At 44.9% G+C, this 21,907-nt stretch overlaps 1 protein-coding gene across 2 annotated transcripts in view; it reads right to left on the bottom strand.

Annotated features, from left to right (window-relative positions):
• PLA2R1 (phospholipase A2 receptor 1) overlaps window positions 1–15,573 on the bottom strand; it is a 113,005-nt gene extending 97,432 nt beyond the window's left edge. The window contains exon 1 of one of the 2 annotated variants that reach the window (XM_036319998.1): window positions 15,253–15,573. In XM_036319998.1, the coding sequence (XP_036175891.1) occupies window positions 15,253–15,337 (85 nt within the window). In that variant the 5' untranslated portion in view covers window positions 15,338–15,573. Of the gene's footprint in view, window positions 1–4,703; window positions 5,021–15,252 lie in introns of those variants that run through there. The other variant, XM_036319999.1, reaches the window with a different exon arrangement.
• Window positions 15,574–21,907: the final 6,334 nt, after the last annotated feature.

Raw genomic sequence — 21,907 nt, 5'->3', positions numbered from 1 at the left:
GTTTCACTGCAGCATTATTCATAGGATCCAAGACATGGAAATAACCAAGGTGTCCTTCAGTAGAGGATTGGATAAAGAATATGTGGTACAATGGATTACGACTCAGCCATAAGAAATGATAAAATACTGCCATTTGTAACAACATGAATGGGTCTTGAGAATATCATGCTAAGGGAAGTAAGTTAGGCAGAGAAAGATTTCATATGATTTCATTCTAATCCATGCAAAGCATGCCACACACTACCTCGTCATGGGAAGGCCTCAGTAATGTGAGTTGTTGTCATTATTATCCCTCTGGCTTCCTGATTCTTGATCTGTAGACCCAGCTATAGATTTAGTTGAACACCTATAGAGTGCTAATCTGAGCACCCCCCAAAGACTTCTCTTCTTATATCATTAGAACAAAAGCTCATTTTTACTTTAGCTTCTGTAGCATACAGTGGGTGCAGAAGTATTAGTTTCAAACAATCCTTAAATACCAAGATATCACTTTCATGGAGGAAACATATTCTTCAAACCACCAGATAACAAAATTGTTGTCTTGGTTGTTCTACTATATGTGCAACTGTGATTTAAATCTTCGTTCATCTTTTACACTATCTATTTGTAAAGTCTATATTGCAGCACTTTTGTAGGGAAGAGAGAAACATATGATGTCAACAAGCAGTTGATGGGTGTGGTTTGTAAGTGGATATGGAAATTAAATATCAATAACATTTGGGGTGAATAATGTTTTTAAACATGCAAATTATGAAGTGTTAAGAGAAAAGGAGTGGTAGAATCAGAACGTCTGTAGTTACTCCAGTGATCATAAAAATACCTTTCCAAAGTAGAAGGTATTAGACAAACAACCTTGACACTCAGCTTTGGGCTGCTATTACCTTTCCATGCCCAGCTGCCTTTAGAAAGTAGCTTTGGAAAAATTCTTCAGAATGTATCAGAACAAGTAGCTCTGGCTTATCAATAACAATAACCCTGTCATCTCTAAAAGAATACTATGTCAGTTGAGTTAAAAAATGACCCAAGCCCACTTTCCCATTCAACTATAAGAGAATCTGGTCCTAGCAGCATTCTTCTCCATAAATTCACTGAAGAGAAAACAATTGTTTTCAAATGAGCTATGGGAAGACCCAACCTAGGTATTAATATTCTGATCATCATTATATGCATATGTGGGTTTTCCGAAACAAAAACATAATGTGAAAATAAGCCACTATCCTTAGTGTCTGTATCCAGATTTCAAAAAGAATGAAAATCAAATGCGGGCGGAATCAAGATTGATTATATATGTCAAGGACATCAGTTCTGCTTGAACACTGATTAAGTGATTAATGAAGTACTGCCAGAATTACTAAATCTCTTTGCAGTAAATGTTATTACTTCCCTTCATAATTATAAGTTTAGGGGGAGAAAGTGGACTGAATCACTAGAAGAAATTTATAAACTAAATTTCATCCTTTTTTCCTAAATAAAATCCTTGGAAGTCAGTGGTTCTGCTGTCTACTTCTGAGACCTTTTTTTAGGAAAAGATGATTTAATTTAATTTTTAAAAAAATAAATTGATTTCAGAGATGGAGAGGGAGAGAGAGATAGAAACATCAGTGATGAGAGAGAATCATCCATCAATTATCTCCTGCACACCCTTTACTGGGGATTGAGCCCACAACCTGGGCATGTGTCCTGACTCAGAATCAAACTGTGACCTCCTGATTCTTGGGTCGACACTCAACTCCTAAGCCACACTGGCCAGTGCTGGAAGGAATATGGACGTGGCAGAGAAGACTAACTTTACCCATAAATGCAGACCCATGAACTTCAGACTGGATGGAGCTGTAAAGCTTATTTAATTGAATCATCCCCCCCCCCCCAAATTAATTTTGCCTTAGAAGTTTTATACCCATATATTCAGTGAGGACCATATAGGTCTATGCATAGCTTTCCTTACACACATTCATTAATAACCCAGAAAGAAGACAATGAACTGCTATGGGTCATTGCAATTTAAAGTAAGAGATTTGTAATTTCAAGCAAACATTTATTGAGTGCCTGATATGGCATGTGTTAGGAGCCCTGCAGATAAAAGAGTATATATGTCATAGTGTTTGCCTTCAAGGAACTGATGTTCTCCTTGGGAGTATTTCATAAAATGTACAGAAATACAGAAGCCAAGATGGCAGCATAGGTTAACGCTGGAGATTGCTGCCTCGAACAACCACTTCAAAAAACAACTAAAAGACAGAACGGACATCATCCAGGAAGGCTGGCTGAGTGGAAATTCTACAACTAGGAGGAAAGAGAATATCATACCCAGACTCAGAGGAGGCGCAGTGCTGAAGTGAAATACTCAGGTGCGGAGTGTGCGCGGAGCGGGCTGGCGGCGGAGGGCGTGGTTGTTGTTTTCAATTGGGAGGGAGTTTCACACTCTGAGCTCCAGATCCAGGCAAGTCTCTAGGGAACCAGACTCAAACGGGAGAAGCGGGACTGTCTGGCTTCGGTCAGAACTTGAAGGCAGCTCTCTCTCCGAGGTTTGCAGCGGTTGCTGGGACTCTGTGAGGCAGAGCCCCTAGGGACGGGACTGAGAGCAGCCATAACTGCTCGCTCCGCCCGCCCTGTTTGATCCCCTGCGACCCACTCCGCCCAAGCCCTGCCCAGAGCCATTTGCTGGATAGCCTCAGGCAAACGCTAGATTAGCACCGCCCTAGAGATCCAGCACAGAAGCTCTCCCACTGCAGACACAGTGGACTCTCATAGCCAGTTAGCCTGGAGGTCAAATCACCCCCCGGTATTGCTGACAACAATCAAGGCTTAACTACAACAAGAGTGCGCACAAAGACCACTAGGGGGTGCACCAAGAAAGCATAAAAAATGTGGAGACAAAGAAACAGGACAAAACTGTCAATGGAGGATATTGAGTTCAGAACCACACTTTTAAGGTCTCTCAAGAACTGTCTAGAAGCCGCCGATAAATGTAGTGAGATCCTCAAGAAATCTAATGAGACCCTCGATGTTGTGATAAAGAACCAACTAGAAATTAAGCATACACTGACTGAAATAATGAATATTATACAGACTCCCGACAGCAGACCAGAGGAGCGCAAGAATCAAGTCAAAGATTCGAAATGCGAAGAAGCAAAAAACACCCAACTGGAAAAGCAAAATGAAAAAAGAATCCGAAAATACGAAGATAGTGTAAGGAGCCTCTGGGACAGCTTCAAGCGTACCAACATCAGAATTATAGGGGTGCAAGAAGAAGAGAGAGAGCAAGATATTGAAAACCTATTTGAAGAAATAACGACAGAAAACTTCCCCCACCTGGTGAAAGAAATAGACTTACAGGTCCAGGAAGCACAGAGAACCCCAAACAAAAAGAATCCAAAGAGGACCATACCAAGACACATCATAATTAAAATGCCAAGAGCAAAAGACAAAGAGAGAATCTTAAAAGCAGCAAGAGAAAGAAACTCAGTTACCTACAAGGGAGTACCCATGCGACTGTCAGCTGATTTCTCAACAGAAACTTTGCAGGCCAGAAGGGAGTGGCAAGAAATATTCAAAGTGATGAATACCAAGAACCTACAACCAAGATTACTTTAACCAGCAAAGCTATCATTCAGAACTGAAGGTCACATAACGAGCTTCACAGATAAGAAAAAGCTAAAGGAGTTCATCACCACCAAACCAGTATTATATGAAATGCTGAAAGGTATCCTTTAAGAAGAGGAAGAAGAAAAAGGTAAAGATACAAATTATGAACAACAAACATGCATCTATCAACAAGTGAATCTAAGAATCAAGCGAATAAATAATCTGGTGATCATAATAGACTCAGGGACATAGAAAGGGAATGGACTGACTATTCCTGGGGGGGAAAGGGGTGTGGTAGATGCGGGAAGAGACTGGACAAAAATCGTGCACCTATGGATGAGGACAGTGGGTGGGGAGTGAGGGCGGAGGGTGGGGCGGGAACTGGAAGGAGGGGAGTTATGGGGGAAAAAAAGAGGAACAAATGTAATAATCTGAACAATAAAGATTTAATTTAAAAAAATGTACAGAAATAACTTAAAGTATATTTTGACATGACAGGTATAAACACAATGTTGTAGAATCCAGGGGCAGAAGGGATCAGTTTGACTAAGAAGATCAAAAAAATCTCTCTCTCTCTCTCTCTCTCTCTCTCTCTCTCTCTCTCTCTCTCTCTCTCTCTCTCTCTCTCTCTCACACACACACACACACACACACACACATACACACACACACACTTTCATTCAACAAACATTATTTATTAGGGATCTAACATTTTTCACACATGGAAGTACATTGCTGAACTAGACTAGCATGGATGCCTGTCCTTGTTGTAGACAGAGTTTAGGATGGTGGAAGAAGTCTATGGATGGAGAGGTGACGTGTCAGGTAAGGGGGCATTCTGGACAGAACAAAACCCACCAAAGTTCAGAGGTGATAAAAATAATCAGCTGTAGGATGTCGAGAGCCTAGCTATATACAAGACTTTAATAGTTGTAGAATACGAAGTTAGAAAGAGATGGTTTGGGGTAATTTTACAAATAATTTTATTCAGAAATTTGTATGTTACTCTTCAGATGAAAGGGAGATTTTGGAACAAGAGAAGGCATGACCGAGGCTGTGGTGTGGAATACAAATATGGGTGGTGAATCACTCAACAAAAACATTTACTGAGTACCTACTGTGTGCCCAACGTTGTTTTAGGAGTTGAGAATATAAGCGTAAAGGCAAATGTCCAGGTTCTGGCCCCAGAGGAGTTCTCATTCAGGTGAGATGGGACAGTCCATGAGTGGAACTGGAGAACAGTCTTGGGACTACTGCTATGATCTAGCAAGGGAGACAGAAGGTATCAACTCAACTGGTGGTGATGAGAAAGGAAGGAGGGAATGGTTAGAGTCCAGCCACCAGAGAGAGAATTCACAGGGGGAATAAATGACAGGATTTGGTGATCAGTGGAATGTAAGGATTCTGGGAAAATCCAGAATGACTTGTTTTCTGGCTTCACGTATTTGATTGGTTGCCAAATGCCTGCCAATCCCTAAGATACTGTGAGGTTGGAGTCTAGAGCCTGGGACTACTATTATAGCTTGATCCATGTGTTGAAGCAGTGTCAACAGGGCCCCGGGGAGGTTTCTCTTGAGGCCCTCCCACTTCACCCTCTGCATCCCTCTCGTCACCTCCACCTGCTGGTGGTGGCCTCTTCTGCTTTACCCAGCTCTTCTTTTAGAACTGGCTGAAAGTTTGAAGTGTTAAGTAAATAGCTATGGCTTGAAGGATTAAGCCTTGATGAGGTGTCTGTACATTTAACCAAAAAAACACTTTCAACAAACAAAACAACCATTCCTAAAGGCATACTCTCTTTTAGGCAAGCAAAGGGCTTTCTGATATTCAATAAATTACGTGATGACAGTGGCCATCGAACCCAATACACACATAACGTTGGCCTCTGTGCTGCTTCACGTTAAGGAGACTGGAAGGAAACATTCAAGTGCACGGCTCACACCATGTGCAATGTTTAAGACAAGCTATTCGGAAGCCACAGCTTGCCAAGTGCAATCTAATTTCAATCTCCTCCGCCATTCCCCTGGGTTTAAACCTCTTCCACTCCATCCACTCACACAGCTGGTGCAGGGCTCACCCACCTCATGCCTGGTATCATGTCCCGAATCTGCCCAGTTCCTTGCTGTTCTGACAGTATTTCAGTTTCGGAATGGAAGGGGTCCAATCTGTAACCCATGTAAAGGTGAGCAGCTTCTCTCTGGAGACGGACTGACCTTTTTCAGCTGCACAAATGTGGGTCTGTGCCTTCTCGGGAACAATGGCTTCAGATCAATCGTGTTCCTGACATTACTCTGTAGCAGGAAGGGATGTTGTAATTGGCCGAATCAATTCCCATTCATGGCTGAACGATGCAGAAAATCTGGATTCTTAACAGGACTTTCCAAACCAATAAGCAAGGAATGTCTGATGCTTGCTGCACGTACATTGCACTTGAAAGAACAAAGTGAAAAGTGTGCCTGCCCTTCGTGGTCCTCTCTAAGTGAGTATTTGCTTTTATCCTAGACCATCTGAGGTTTGGTGTTTGTCTCTTAACAACCTGACAGCTCCTAACAAAGCCTGTGCCTTCGTAATCAATTGCCTTCCATTAACCAACTAAAAGGTGCAGTGCATTCTAAAATATCTCTCCTTCCAGCCTCAGAACTTCCTTCTGTTTCCCTACCCGAGCATTGTCCTTGACTTAGAGCCTTCTTCATTCTCCTGCAGCTTCTGAACATGGATAATCACCACCTCCACAGGCCGGTGGACCCCTCTTGCTAAATCTCTTTATGTGTCCTTTCCCCCTTTCTCTCTAATCTCCCCAAATTGTGGTTTCAAGTTCCGTGAGGCATACAATACTCCTCTCACAGGAGGGGGAAAATGAAACCCAACTTAATCAGCTCCACCAGGCTCCGGTTTTGTGAGTATTCAAATTGCCTGTTACCAACCCCTGTGTGAAGTGGATTAACCCTTTCAGACTGAACTCGCCACTCCCTGCCATTCTCCTTCACGCCCCTGTGTCTCCTTCGCTGTCCATCTCATTTAGCAGTAGTGCCCCTTGCAGAAAATCTTATTATGGCTTTAGAAGTTCTTGGGTGTATCTGTATCTTACCAATCAAATTTTAAGCTGAGTCGCACACATGTTTCTTCTTTTTGGCTTTTCGTTTATTTCTCCACCATTTTGCCTTTATATTGAACTCTGAAGTACCTAGCAGACATTGCCAGTGTAAATATCCTTACTGACAGCAGCCATGTTATCTTACAGGCTGTGTTGATGACATACCACCTCAGTCACCAGGGAGCCTCGTTCATTACAAAGAGCAAGTTATGACAAGACACACTAAGACAGAACTTTCTTACACTTCCCTCACAGACACCAGCATGTGGAAGCCCTGGGGGAATATGATCTAAGGACTTGGCCATCAAAACAAACAAACAGAAAAGAACTCCACCAACAACAAAACAACGCTGGGAAAGATGGGACGTCATTGACAGCATGTTTATAAGGACTAGCCATTTTAACTGCTTTGAGAATATACCCAATGAAGACAAGTATACAGTTACTTAAGTGGGAGACAGAAGTGAAAACAAAACGATGTTTTAATGGTAAATATGTCCTCCGTCCCTGCCATTTGCACGGGCTGCCATAACAAAGTACCACAGACTGAGTGGCTTAGACCACAGGAACGACTGTCTCATAGAGCTGGAGGCTATAAGTCAAAAATCAAGGTGCTGGCAGCGTTGACTCCTTCTCAGCATAGGAGGGAGGGATCTGTTCCAGGCCTGCCTCCCTGGCTTATCGACAGATGGCTATCTCCTCCCTGTGTTTCTTTAAGTCATCTGCCCTCTATGCATATTTCCATCTAAATTCCCCTTCTTTGGGAGGACATCATCTTATTAAATTAGGGCCCACCCTAATCACTTTATTGTAACGTGATTACCTCTGTAAAGATCCTATCTCCAAATAAGGTTTCATTATGAGGTATTGAGGAGTGAGGACTTCAACATACACATTTTGAGGGGGATACCATTGAACCCATAACTGGCCCCATGCTTCCTATTCAGGCTGGCTGCCTAATTTGCAGGGCCCCGCGTAAAATGAAAATTCAGACCCTGGCCGGGACAGGGAAGTTGAGTCCATCTACATTTCCCATGAGCATGTGAGTGATTGCAGCTTCCATGCCAGAAAGCGCAGGGGACACATTCAGTGCCTGGCTTGGGAATGGGCGATAGGTTTGCGCTTAGTCCCCACTGAACATAGAGAGGTGCTGCCAGCGCAGGGGGGCAGCGGCTGCCTTGCTCTGCCCTTAAATGCCAATGGCCATCCACTCCTAGACCCTGGGCCTCCAGTCCTCAACCCTAATGCAACCTGATTGCCAGGTAGGTGGAGGATAGGAATATGAAGGGGGAGGCTGAAAACCCATCCAGGGAAGTAGGGGCTGAGCTTGAGGTATATTTAAGCCCCTGGCTCGTGCTCCATTGCCTCATGAGACTTCATGCCCAGAGCACAAATTCAAAGATAAAAATGTTTAAGAATTCCAAGACCCCAAACCACAGAGCATTAACCTCCCAAGTTCAAGGCCCTCCTGAGCATGAGTCCCTAGGATACTGCCCAGGTTACATGCCCATAAAGCCCACCCTGTTGTTATTTGTACAAGGCTAACACGATAGGAAAAAGACTGTGGAAAACTGCAGAACATTTCTTTCAGGGTAGAGCTGCTTGAAGGTAGAGAGCATCTGCCTTGCTTTCCCCATTTGCACAATGGGTTTAAAATTAGTGCTGGCCTCATCCGGATCCTGATAATGATTACTTCAATCCTTATGGGCACTTTATAAATATCAATAAGAAAAAAAGCAAATCTTAACTCTGAACACAAAATAGCAGTGAAATAGGACAAATATTATAGTTAAATAATCACTTAGAATTTCCTGTTTATATTTTCATAATTGAAAAGGAAAGTTCTCAGACTCATAGATACAGAGATCAGACTGATGGCTGCCAGAGGGGAGGGGGTTTGGGAGCCTTGGTGAAAAAGGTGAAGAGATTAAGAAGTAAAAATTGGTAGTCACAGAATAGTCATGGGGATGTAAAGTATATCACAGAGAATATAGTCAATAATACTGTATTGTAATAAGTGTCGGTGCTAGGTAGGTACTTGAAATATTGGAAAATCACTTTGTAGAGTATATGATTGTCTAACCACTCTGCGTACACCTGAAACCAATACAAAATAAATTTTAAAAAAGAAAAGGGAAGTTCCCAAGAGCAGAATGCCAAACACCAGAAACAGTGAACATTTTTTATTAGCATATTTCTTTGGAACTGTGGTAGTCTGGAAAGTGCCATAAATTAAGAAGTCATGTGGACACACACACAGGAACCTCTTGCTGTTTTGTTTAGCTCTGTTTCATAAGAACCGAATTTATAGAAATTATAATAATATATCTCCATTTTTATAAAATATTCTTCTCCAAGTGTTTATAAGGTGTTTTGTTTGTTTTATAAACTGTAATATTTCCTTTGATCAATTAAAAATATAATTTATGTTCCTAGGTTTGAATTGAAACATCTCTTCAAAGCCTTCTAAGGATAATTTCTAAAAGAAAATGGGCGCAAAGGTCTATACATGTTTCAAGTATGTTACATTAATTGATCATAAGAGGATTCATCACAGAGGGATGAGTTCACAAGAGGCAAAAAAAAAAAAAAAAAAGGAATTATTTCTTCAGAAAACCTGACATAAATAAGCAAATTGTTAGGTCAAGGAAGGGGAGCTGAGGGGACAACTGAGCTCTCTGTGTGGCTCAACCTTTCCAGTCATTGGCTTGGAATCCCCATTGTGTGGTATCAGTTACTGCGCCAGCCAACAATAGGAAAAGAGGTTAGGAGCTTAATGAGAAATTGTAAAAAGACCTAGGAAAACTGGAAGTCCATTCTGACTCTCAGAAGCTCAGAGGAAAGGAGCCAGTGAGAGAAGCTGAGATGAGAATTGCATGAAGTGGAAGAGGCTCTGAGAGATGACCAACAGAGATGGGAGAAACAAAGGCAAATGGCTGGAGTGATTGATGGTCAGGACGGGCAGTTAAACCAGTATCTGACATGCTTTCACTTCAACTCCAACTCCCCAGAGTTTAGGAATCACCTAGAAAAATAAAAAGCAATCAAAAGCTCTGCACATTTTTGCTTTATGAACTATTCACTCCCACATGTGGGAAGTACTGGTTTGGAAAAGGAGGAGCTGCAGAGAGAGTAAGAGACTTGCCTCCAGCTCCTCTTGCCACAAAATTAAATCACACGCTGCCTTCAAACATCAGGATGACCTATTTAATAGAGTCACAAGGCTATCCAAGAGTTCTTTGCATTAGTGTTTAAGTGGCTGGTTCCTATAGATTGCTCATTACTTCACCCTCCTTGATCAGTAAAAGAAGAGTATGTATTAACAGTACTTGAGTTTGGTGAGGATTCAGTGTGTTAATATATGTAAAAGAGCACATAGTAACCAGTCCCCAAATGTTAGATATTATTAGGGGCAGTAGAGAGGAGCCTTTTCACCTTTGCATTAGGAATTGAAGCTACGGGGAAAATCTCAGGGTAAGGACTTCTCCCCACTGCTGACTCCAGGTGGTGTCTCTCATCACCCTCCTTCAGAAACCTCTCCCAGGTGGCACCCTGTCTTTCCTTCCTCGACCCTGAGATGTACCACCCTGAACCTCTTCCTCACATTCACTATGTGACACCAGCAGATTCTCCGTTGTCCTCCCCACCCCAAAGCCTTTAACTTGCACACAGATGACCCAACACTCTGTCCTGGTGTTATCTCCACTGCAGGTTGTAGCCCATTGAATGGGTCATGAGGTCAATTTAATGACGAGCATTACAAAACAAAAGAGAAGGGAAGAGAGTAGCAAAGCAGCTGCACATCCTATTACGTAAGGACATTTTTTTGAGGAAACTTTTTTCAGACATGGATGTCTGTACTGCCCTGGACGCTTGTTTCCTCAACCTCTGCTCTGAGGACCTGCTCTCCACTTCAGCGACCACTCCTACAACCAACCCTTGGCTCTGGTCACTGCTGAGAACGCATCTACCTCCACAACTCCTTAGTTCCATTGTATAGTCTACCCCTCTGATTCTGCCATTTCTCCTGTCTCCTAACTTTCAGTGAGTCTATCATTTTTTATTTTCTTCCTCTTTACCCCATAAAAGTCTTAATGCAAACTATCTGCTCCTTAATATTTCTACTGGGACTGACTCTTTAGCTTGGGTCATCAGCGTCTTTTTTCATGGGAAATTGCGTTAACCTTCCAGATGGTCTTTTTGCTGCTCCTCAAATTACCCTTTTCATGTCCCTAACTGACCATGCCATTCCTAAACCTAAAAGTGTGATCTGGTTTCCCTTTGTCCAAACTCACAAGCCCCTTCTCAGCAGTACCCAATCACCAATAAGATTTTCCCCCCTTTAAGCATAGTCTCTCCAACCAAACTCTTCATTCCTCGTCTCTCTCTATACTGTATATGCTTCCAAATATAGACATGTCACAGCTTCCTGTCCTGCCATGACCCTATTCTGGGGGTCTACTCATCCACAGGACCTGTTGGGGCAGCATCCCTGTGTGCACCTCACACCCCTACATGGCCTAACAGCCATGAGAAGGCCTCTGATTCCAGGGACTGGCCAGCCAGCTGTGACCAGTGTGCCAGATTCCTCTCCCATGAAATTAAGGAACTCTTCCCAGGATGCTGTGGGAACTACACATGAAAAGTCCTGCAAATTGAAGCAGAAAAAACTAGTTCACAGAAGGAGGACCAAACAGGGACCATCAAGCAGCCCCTGAGAGAAAGAAAGAAAAAATATTGGTTCATTCCAGTGGCTCGTTTTTGGTTTCCCAGAAGCCTTGGGTCCCCTTGAGATCTTGGCACCCTTATATCCAGCCCCTGCCCGAGTGACCTTCAGAGCCCGCTTTCCTCCATCCAAAAGAGCCCAGACTAGAACTTTCAGCCCATTGAACTCCTGCCACCCACAGCGATTCTATACCTTTGCACATACTCTGCTTTCCTGGAAATGTTCTAGCTCCTTTTCACATGTGGCAACTATTTACTTACTCTTCAGCAAAACAAATACCCTATTGTGAGTTCCCAGTCCCTCAGGTCAATTCCTCCTCTGCATCCCTTCAGCACTTTGCTCATTCCTTATTATCATAACACCCACTGCACTGTTTTGAAATTGCTTATGTTTCAGTATCTGTCTCTGGACTCTCAGCCTCTTGGGAACAGTATCTGATCCTGACCATATTTTTGTCTCCCCGATCTGTGGGTGAGTGGAAGATTCTGCTGGTTCCCTGCCCTCACTGCTGACCCTGGAGGCCACTCACCTGGCACAGTTCTCATTTACTTCGCCTGACTTTCTGTGACTCCCTGCCTGACAGAACTCCGTGCAGTCCAGAGCGCCAGGAGATTAGTGACCCAGGAGGGACTCCCCATCAATGACGGGTGGGGGTGGTAGATGAATGTGTGTGCTTCCTGCCCCTCACTGGGTCCGTCAGAAGGACTTTTGGGAAATTGAAGCCCAGTTACCTATAATGGCTTTCTTCTCTTCCCTGTCTCATTTCCTCACTCCTTCACCATGCCTTTTAGAGTCACCTCCCAAGTAAATTACTCGCATCCAAATAAATACACATCTCAGTGATTGCTTTTGGATGAACCTAAACCAACACAGGGAGATGAAGCACATCGTGCTTGACAGACAGAGAATGAACAACTGAGGCCTCCAGCTCCTTGCCCCTCTTCCCATTGGCATAGGATGTTGAAAGACACCCCCACCCTCTCCACCCAGTTTAGTCTTTTCTCCAGATAAGACCCACGGTCAAGTCCTTGGACCTCACGCTCATCAGCACTTCACTTTCCTTGGTCACTGGCCAGTCAGAAGAGCCTACCTTGGCCATTCCCAACAACTGATACAGCCATGGGCTCCCTCCACTTTGGCCTCTGGGAAGCTGAATGTTACAGAGGAAACTCTCCTTGTTGGTTGGGGCCATTTCACAGATATAATTTTCAGCCTTCAATATAGCATCAAAATCTGTTTACCTGTCCCCCAATTCATTTCCTTTAGCAACCTCCACAGAGACCAAGCCCACCTTTCCCAGGACGCCCCACTTCCTTCTTCACGCTTTCTACTGTCCTCCGAAGGTATGGGGTACTTGAGTAAGTAGCATCCAGTTGCAGCACTTGTTAGAAGAAAAGGTTCTGATTCCAGAACTACAATAAAGCCCCTTAGAATAATCAATGAGAGGCCAGAAGACAGACTGCAGACATGCCAAGTAAGGTGCTGCGCTCAGGGCAATAAATAATTGCTACCAGCTGCCAACCTGTCAAAATGGTCCGGACTGGCCAGAGGAAGAGGGCGTTATGGTGAAACTGAAACAAAAGAACAACTCCTAAGTATTATTATTTAGGATCATTTTTATATATGAGTAAACTGAGAGGTTAAGTAACTTCCCCAAGGTCACAGAGCTGGTAAACAGTAGTGCCAGGATTTGAACCCAGGCAGTCTGATTCCTAGAGCCCATGAATTTAACTACTACACGACACTGCATCTACTTATTTTTAGTGAAAAATCATTGACAAGTCAGCACAAGACCATCAATTGTCTGCCTCCCCATCCCCCGAAAGGCCGGGATGCTTATAACACATATCAGAACGATCAATAATACATATCAAACAATTCAGACAAAAAAATACTATGTGCATAATCCTCCTTGCATTATTACATATCATGTATTAGTGGATATGGAACTGAAATAGGTGCATATTTTTTTCCTAGTTAATCTGTGGAAGCCAATCATGGCTAAAAGCAAGTCAGTGTGGTGCATTGAACACAACGGTAAACTGAGACACTCCAAAACAGCTATACCTCAGCTTCCATGCCTGAAAAATGGATGGCTAGAGGAGACAATGTGTCAGGTCCCTTCCAGTGCTAAGATTTTGGTTTTTCCATTTGTGTATAGGCAGGAAAAACTTGATTTCAAAACTGTCTAGATTATACTTGAAATTTCACTGATGTGGGTGATTGGAGTCCAGGAGGGGAGCCTTTTTGAGGATTGGGACACTCAATCCCACATAATCTCTGTGCTCCTTAGAATGCCAGAGGCAGCATTTTCATATCTGAAGAATCTCCGTGCCAACTGTGTCATATGCTAACTGTCACCTGGAGCGTATAGGAAGTAGCAGGTGGTCTGGCTTCAGAACGTCCTTGAGTACTAAAGAGAAGGCACTGCTTAGAAACCTCTCGGGCCAGGATTTGGGTCGGCTACATATAGAAAGGCTTAGCCCATCTGTGCTAAACCCTTCTCAGAGGATCACAGCGCATTCTCTCTCTGTGGCTGGGTTCCAGCTCCTGTCCCAGGGGCTGCTGCTGCCCCGTCCCAGGTACCTATGCTCAGGCAAAGCCCACACTTTAAAACGGAGTAAGTACCGCACAGTAAACTCTTAGTGGCCACGGATCACACCACAGGTCAGATGTGCATCCACAGAAGCATTTTTACTTTGACCCAGGAGGGAAGAGGCCTCCTTCCTTTGGCCACTTTGGAATAAGAACTGCTCGACCTGCTCCTGACAATGCCTCCTGGGAGTGCTAGAGAATACAATTCAGAAAAGACACTTCAAAAATGCACACACGAGGTGTTGAGAGGGAGAACAACGAAGGTAGCCATGGATGACAGCTTGTTTTACCCCCTCTCCGAACTTACCCCCAAAGGCAGAGCGGATGGAGGCCGCCCCAGGCTCCCACTGGCTGGTTGAACTTCCCCCTGCGTCCCTTCACAGGGAGCCTCCGCTTTCGGATGCTGTCTTCTCTGCTGCTGAGGCAGCCCGTGCAGTTATTCACTAATGGGGCCCCTGCAGGACAGCCTCTTTACACATCCCTTTACCAATCTTACGTATAGTCGGTGCTCAACAAATGTTAGGTGAACTGACCCGTGTGTGCGCACATGTGTTGCAGGTGGGGTGGGAGGCGGGTTACTTTGAAAGAACTCTCCATCCCTGGGGTGCCACGGGCCTTATCAAGGGTCTCCCTTAATCCTCAGCCGGCCTATGGATAGCGCAGACCCCATTGTCCATAACGGGGGGAAAATGAGGACAAAACGGCAACTTGCTCCAGTTCCCACAGCTGATCAGGACCACAGGGGCGCCTCTCCCCCATCAGGTCTGAGAGGAGATAACAGGGAAGATTAAGCTTTTTTCTCCCCCACTGGGGGCCGCTCCACAAGTGGCGGCGCACACCCAGAGCACTAGCTTTGGGAGGGGACAAAATGGAACATCTTTTTGCCCTCATTTATTTATCCGAGAGATGCTCCTCCCGAATAAACAATTCTCGGAAGCTGACGTTCTGAACCGCCTCCTAACCTCCTCTGCCAGGCTCCCGCGCGCGGCCGGAGTTGAGCAGAATTGCCTGCAAGCCCAGGCCCCGCCCCTCCTTGCTCCCAGGGCTGAAGCCTGGAGGATGTGGCGCGAGGAAGGGGGGTGCGGGACTCCGAGGAAGGGGTGCAGGGCTTGCTCAGACTGCAGATAGGAGGCCACCAGGTAACTCGGCGTCCCTGGCTGCCCTCGCTCGCCGCCCAGGTTCGCCCTTTCTCCACTCCCTTGCCTACCCCAGCCCCGACGTGCCGATCTGGTCCCTCCACCCAGGGTACACTCACCCTGCCACTCGGGAACCGGCTCGGGAGAAGGAGCCGCCGGCGCTCCCAGCAACAGCAGCAGCAGCAGCGACCACAGCAGCAGCATCGCTAACCACTAGGCTCGCCGGGCGCCCAGTGCCTCTGCCTCGGGGTGGAGGGGTGGGGGGGGGGTGGGGGGGTGCCAGCGCCTCGGCCCCAGAGCCTGGCCCTGCGGCGCGGGAGGCGGAAACTCAGAACCTTCGCGCTCCACCCCTCCCGAGGGTCTCACCAGCGCTGTGCCCCCGAGAGTCACTCCCGGGGCTCCGGGCTGGGAGACTGGAAAGCCGCTGAGGCTTTCACCGCCCTACCCACTCTGGCTCCTAAAAGGAGAAGGAGGAGGAGGAGGGGGTGGACCATCAGCCCATCCCAGAAATTCCTGCCTGTGGGGTGGGGGGAGGGGTGGGAAGGGAGGGAGGCTGCCCTGTGCACGCTCCTCCAGCTTCCAGCGTGGCGGGGTGGGGGTGGGGGAAAAGTGCGGGGTCGGGGCGGGAGGGGGCCTATAAATTAGTTGAGAATCTCTGGGACAGGAAGTCTGACATCTGGGTTTGCAAAACGCCCCGATTCTGGTAAACACTGCGGGTTTGGCAGCAGGCAGCTTGGTGTAAACCAAACTGCTCCGTGAACCCGGGCTCATTAGGGGCTCTCTGGACCCCCCTCCCCTGGAACGTGGACAGCTGTCGATCTCTGAGGCTCAGTGCGCGGGGTCTGCATGCTCCTTACTGCAGAGTACCCCAAGGTTCTTCCAATCTTGAGCTCCTTTCCGTTTTAAAAACAACTTTCCCCTTCCATTTCCTTGGGTCTCCCATTCCAGCAAAAAAGCTGGGTTATCTATCCCACGTTTGGGCTGTTGTCCCATTATCTCATTTTATAACTGAGAAAACTCATCCAGAAAGGCAAAGTGATTTGCTCTAGGTTACTCCTTAATCTAGCAAAAGTTACTCCTTAAACTGCTAAGAAGGAAAACCCTGACTAGATTGTAGTCCTAACTGCAGTCTTTCAAATAACCAGCAGAACACAAGAAACATTTGATATATGTGAGACCTTTCCGAACAGGATCTTGACATTAGTGATTAAAATATGAGAAGAAAGCAAGCAAAGGAAGCTTTTATAAAGCAGATAAAATGGTGCGATCTTGGAGGACCTTGCGTTTCTCAGCTGATGTTTTTTAGCAACACTGTCTTAGATTTAATTCTGCATCTCCCTCCATTCACATGTTGAAGCACCAATCCCCCAGTGTGATTGTATTTGCAGATCAGGCCTTTAGGACTTAATTAAGGTTAAATGAGGTTGCAAGGGTGGGGTGCTAGATAGGACCAGTGGCCTTATAAGAAGAGATAGAGCAATCTTTCCACCTGCAGGCACCAAGGAAAGGCCCCTTGAGGACAAAATGAGAAGGTGGCCATCTGCAACCCAGAAATAGGACCCTTATCAAAAATCTTGATCTTGGACTTTCCAGCCGCCAGAACTGTGAGAAATAAATTTCCGTTGTTTAAACCACCCAGTCTAGGCCTGGCCAGCATGGCTCAGTGGTTGAGCATCGACCTAGGAACCAGGAGGTCACAGTTCAATTCCCGGTCAGAGCACATGCCTGGGTTGCACCTCGATCCCCAGTGTAGGGCACACAGGAGGCAGCCAATCAGTGATGTTTCTCTCTCTCTCTCTCTCTCTCTCTCTCTCTCTCTCTCTCTCTCTCTCTCTTCTTTCCTCTCTGACATAAAAAAATATATATTTTAAAAATAAATAAATAAAAAATAAACCACCCATTCTAGGATATTTTATCATGGTAGGCCAAGCAGACTAATACACTGCCGTAGCCTGGCTCCCCAGAAAGCAGAACTTGGGGTGAGACCTCTGGGAAGGTGTGGAGTTAAAGATCAGAGTGAAATAGGAAAGAAGGGAATGTCTCTGTTGTGGCCACTACAGTAGCAACATGTGCACAGACCTGCAGTAACCTCAGCAGGCCTCAACACTGTCTGCCCTGTAGGCTCACTGTCCCTGCTGGTTAAGGGAAACCAAGGGTTATTCACTACTCTGCACATTTCCATGGCAGTGCTGAACTTCAAGCATGGTCCCCTGTCTTGGCATTCATGAAGCTCCAGGGACAGCAACAGTGGGAACAGCAACAGGTGCAGGAACAGGTGCAGGAACAGGTGCAGAGGTGAAGTGCTGTCAGGTTGCTCCAGAGGGAACTGAGGGAAGTGTGTGCAGGGCTGGCTGCCACAGAGGTGGCTGGACTAAGAGGTGTGGCTGAGAGGATGTATGAGACTCCAGTGTGTGTCCCTAGTCAATAGCATATCATTTTTTTTATTTTAACTTTTTTTTATTGCTTAGAATACTACAAAGAGTAGTACATTTGTCTCCTTTTTTTCCCCCTTGACCTTCCCCCAGCCTCTCCTACCCCCCAGTGTCTTGTGTCCATCGGTTAAGCTTATATGCATGCATGCAAGTCCTTTGATTGATCTCTTACCCCCAATAGCACATCATTTTATACAGAAGGCAACATCCCTGCCTGAATACACGTTGAAAAGGGATGCTTTCCAATACCAAACGATATAGACTTCAAGCACAAAGTATTTAGCAATCTCTCCCATGGCCTCAGCACTACATTGTGTGCTATGGGAATATCCCCGAAGTAGATGATTCAGCTCTGTCCGAGTGGGCTGGCATCCACTGCAGCACCAGGTGCAATCCACGTGGCATCATTAGGTAGTACAGTGCAACACTGAGGTTCATCTTTGGTGAGGTGCAGTGTAGTGAGGGTCAAAAGGAGAGAGGCAGGAGGATCTAGAGGGGTCACACAGGGTTAGATGTGCTCAGATAGGGTGGAGGAGGGGTTTGGGAAGAAGAGGTTATTCCAGGATGGGAAGAAGTTGTGAGGAAAAATACAAAAGTCGGAATGAGAAATGTTTTTATGGGAGACAGAGAGTAGGCGGGCCTGGCTGGAGCAAAGGGCAGGCATTGGGGCACTCTGATGAATGAGGGTGGCTACAGGACACTGGGCTACCTCCCACTGGCTGTGGGATCTGGCTGAAATAGTCACCTGTTATGAGATTCAGTTTTATCTTCTAAATAATGAAAAAAAGAAAAAGCCTTCCCTGATCCACAGCAGATAATATTCTGAAGTAGCAGTGCTAGGAATATAAGCAGGATAAAGAGGGGGAAGGAACCAAGCCATATTTTATCTCCAGAGCAATTAGTGTAATGAACAAAGGCGATGACAGCTTCCTGGCCTACTCACATCACATTTCCTATTCAGTGGTGGGAAGACTCAGAAAAAGCACTCATTTCCATTTCTTCCGGAAGTGTTGCAGCTCTGGAAATTTGTGGCAGAGAGCCTTTCAGCCTTCAGGAAAATGATCCTCCCCCATAACCCAGTCCTGTGTGTGTTTCAGATTTATGAAGCAGGGGATGTAATGGTTAAAAGAGCCCCTCTGCCACCTACCAGCAGGTGGCTTAGCCACCCTTAGCCTCAGTTTCCTTCTGTGTAAAATGTAAATGGTGGTGTTTGTTTCATAGAGTCACTGTATTAAATGAGATACGTTTGTGCGGTGCTTGGCATAGAGTCTGGTGTATTGTCAGCACTCATTCCTGGGAGCTGTGAGTGTGTGGGAAGGGAGCGGGGCAGCAAAGAGAAGAGCAACAGAGAGCTCAGAATCACATGCTACAGAGCACTGTCCTTTTGGAATGTCCCCTGACCCAGCTATGAGCAGGCCACCAGAGCTCTGCGCCTGCGTGCCTTTGTACGCCTTTCCATGACTCAATTTGTCATTTTAAATTGGAATTTGTTATTTCATTATACCTCTCACTTGAATGTGAGTCCCTTGAGAAACCAAATATATTTTCCTTCTCTTTGAATCCCCAGGGCAGCAAAGTTCCTGGCCTTAGTAAGTTCTCAAAAAGTCCCTACTGAATGAATAAATAAATGAAGAAAAGAATGGGCTTGAAAGGAGTATAGTGTTTCTAATCATTTGAAACTGAAGAAAGATATTAGAAACCCGAGTCATGTTGAATGAAATCACTGAAGACATTTTAGAGATTTAAAACTCAATGTATGGGTTATAGTGAGGGTCAAAATTAACAATTTTTGTGTGTGTGCACTATAGGAATCGGGGTCTCAGCAAGAAAGGATTTATTATTAAGGTTTAATGAAAAAAACTGTTTACAAGGGAATGAACAGAGTGAAGGGTACCAAGCAGGATGGTGAAGACCTAATTTCTAACCAAGTGTAGGAAACTGTCATTACTACACTGGGTGTGAAGGATCAAGGGCAGGGAACAGTTACAGGAGCCTCATGACAGTTGTACCTATGGGACAAGGAACACTGGACAGGACAGGAGAACAGTAACTACTACCAAACTGAAGCCTGTCAGGGAAGAAACTGAGAGAATAAATAGCCTTTCCTGTCTTCTCCTGCCCTTTGACCTCTTCCCATTAGCTGAACCCAGCCAGAAGTCAGTGGGCAAGGAGTCCCCAGAAGTCAGCTCGCAGAGCACAGAACAGGGTGGAGAGCTATGGACAGTCAGTCTGGAGAGACAAGCAGAGAATAGTCAGCCTTCTATCAATCTTTGTACTTGTGCAGAGGATCCAACAAAGAACAGGACATAATGAGTCTTTGCCTATGGTCACAGAGTTTAGAGTCCAGTGGGAGAAACAAACAGGTAGTCAAACAATTATACTACTAATAGAGTAAAATGCCATAATAAAATACCACAACTAGGTGGCTTAAAACAACAGAAATTTATTCTCTCACAATTGTGTAGGCCATAAGTTCAAATTCAAGGTGTCAGCAGAATTGATTCCTTCTTGAGACTCTGAGGGAGAATCTGCCCCATGCCTCTCTCTCTCCTAATTTCTGATGTTGCTGGCAATCTTTGGCACTACTTGGCTCATAGCTACATCACTACAGTCTCTGTCTCCATTGTCACATGGCCTTCTTCCCTGTATATCTCTCTGTGTTTTCACATGCCCATCTTTTTTTTTTTTAATTTATTTATTGGCTAAAGTTTTACATATGTCTCCTTTTTCCCCACTTGACCGCCCCCCCCCCAAGCCATTCCCACCCCAGGCAAGCTCCCACAGCCCCAGTGTCTGTGTCCATTGGTTATGCTAATATCACATGGCCTTCTTATAAGGACATTAGCCATTGGGTTTAAGTCCCACGCTAACCCAGTATGACTTGATTATAACTAATTATACCCCAAAAGACCCTATTTCCAAATAAATCACATTCTGAAGTTCCAGGTGGACATGGATTTTGAAGGACACTATTTAATCCAGTACAATGACCATCTGATCCAGCCATTCCACTCCTATATATTTACGGGAGAAAAATGCAAGCATAGTCCATACAAGATTTGTACATGGATGTTTATAACAGCTTTATTTGTAATAGCCAAAACTGAAAACAACTCAGATGCCTGTCAAGGGATGATGGATAAATTTAGGGGTATCCATACAATGCAATTCTACTCAGTAATAAAAAGCAGTGCACTATGAATGCATGCAACAACACAGCTGCATCTTGAAATAATGCTGAGTGAAGGAAACTAGACCAAAAAAAAGAATATATATTTTATAATTCATTTGTATAAAATTCTGGGAAGTATAAACTAATCTATGGTGACAAAATGTAGATTAGTTGTTTACCGAAAGGGGATTAGAATGGGGGTAGTGGGAGGAAAGGTACTTGAGAAATGCTTGTAGCAGAGATATTAGGTATTGGGGTAAGGAATTCTGGGAGCATTGAAATTAAATGAAAACCTGGGGGTAGGCCCAAAATCCTGTGTAAAATCTTTATGCTAAAGCCAACAGAAAGCCACTAAGGGATGTCATTGTGACCAGATTTATATGTTACATTTTGAAGAAAATGTTCCTGCCATAGTATGGAGAATGGATTGCAGGGGAACAATTCTTAAGAATTAGAAGGCAGGTGCAGGAGTCCAGATACAGAAATGGACCTTATGTGGACTACAAAGGAGACAGTGGAAGGTTGGGAGAAGTGAATACACAGCGTGAGATGTTCAGGAGGAAGGATCATCAAGACTCCGTGTTTGACCAAGTATGTTGGGGAGAAAGAGAGGAATCCCAAGAATGATGTCTCACTGGGCTCCACCCAATGAGAAAAAGTTTGGGGGAGGAGTAGGATTTGAGTTTTTGATGTGTAGAGGCTTATGGGACATCCAGGTGGAAATGTCAGGGGGCTGTTGTATATATGGGTATCAGCAGCAGAAACAGGATGGGAGTAGAGATTTGAAGCATATACTGGTATGTGGTTGATAATTAAAGCCACGGGAATAGATGTGATTGTTATAGTTGAGAGAGAAGGTGTGAAAAGAATCTGATGGGCAAGTGGGGGTTTGCAAAGAGGAATCTGGGGCCAGACTGTCAGTTTCAGATCCTGGCTTTGTCCCTCACTAGTGTGTGACTTCGGTGAGTTGCATGACCTCCATGTACCTTCATTGCCTCATCTGCACAATTGGCATAAGAATAGTGCAATTTCATTGACTTGTTTTGGAGATAAAATGAATTAATAGCTGAAAAGTGCTTGGAACGGTGACTGACACAGTAAATATTCAGCAAAGGTAGTTTTTATTATTAATTGTTATTACTTAAAACAAATAAAACATATTTTGGGGGA

Source organism: Myotis myotis, unplaced genomic scaffold, assembly GCF_014108235.1.
Source record: "Myotis myotis isolate mMyoMyo1 unplaced genomic scaffold, mMyoMyo1.p scaffold_m19_p_8, whole genome shotgun sequence".
NCBI classification, from domain to species: domain Eukaryota; kingdom Metazoa; phylum Chordata; class Mammalia; order Chiroptera; family Vespertilionidae; genus Myotis; species Myotis myotis.
Note: the sequence above shows the minus strand (reverse complement) of the source record. Positions and strands in the feature narration are given on the sequence as shown.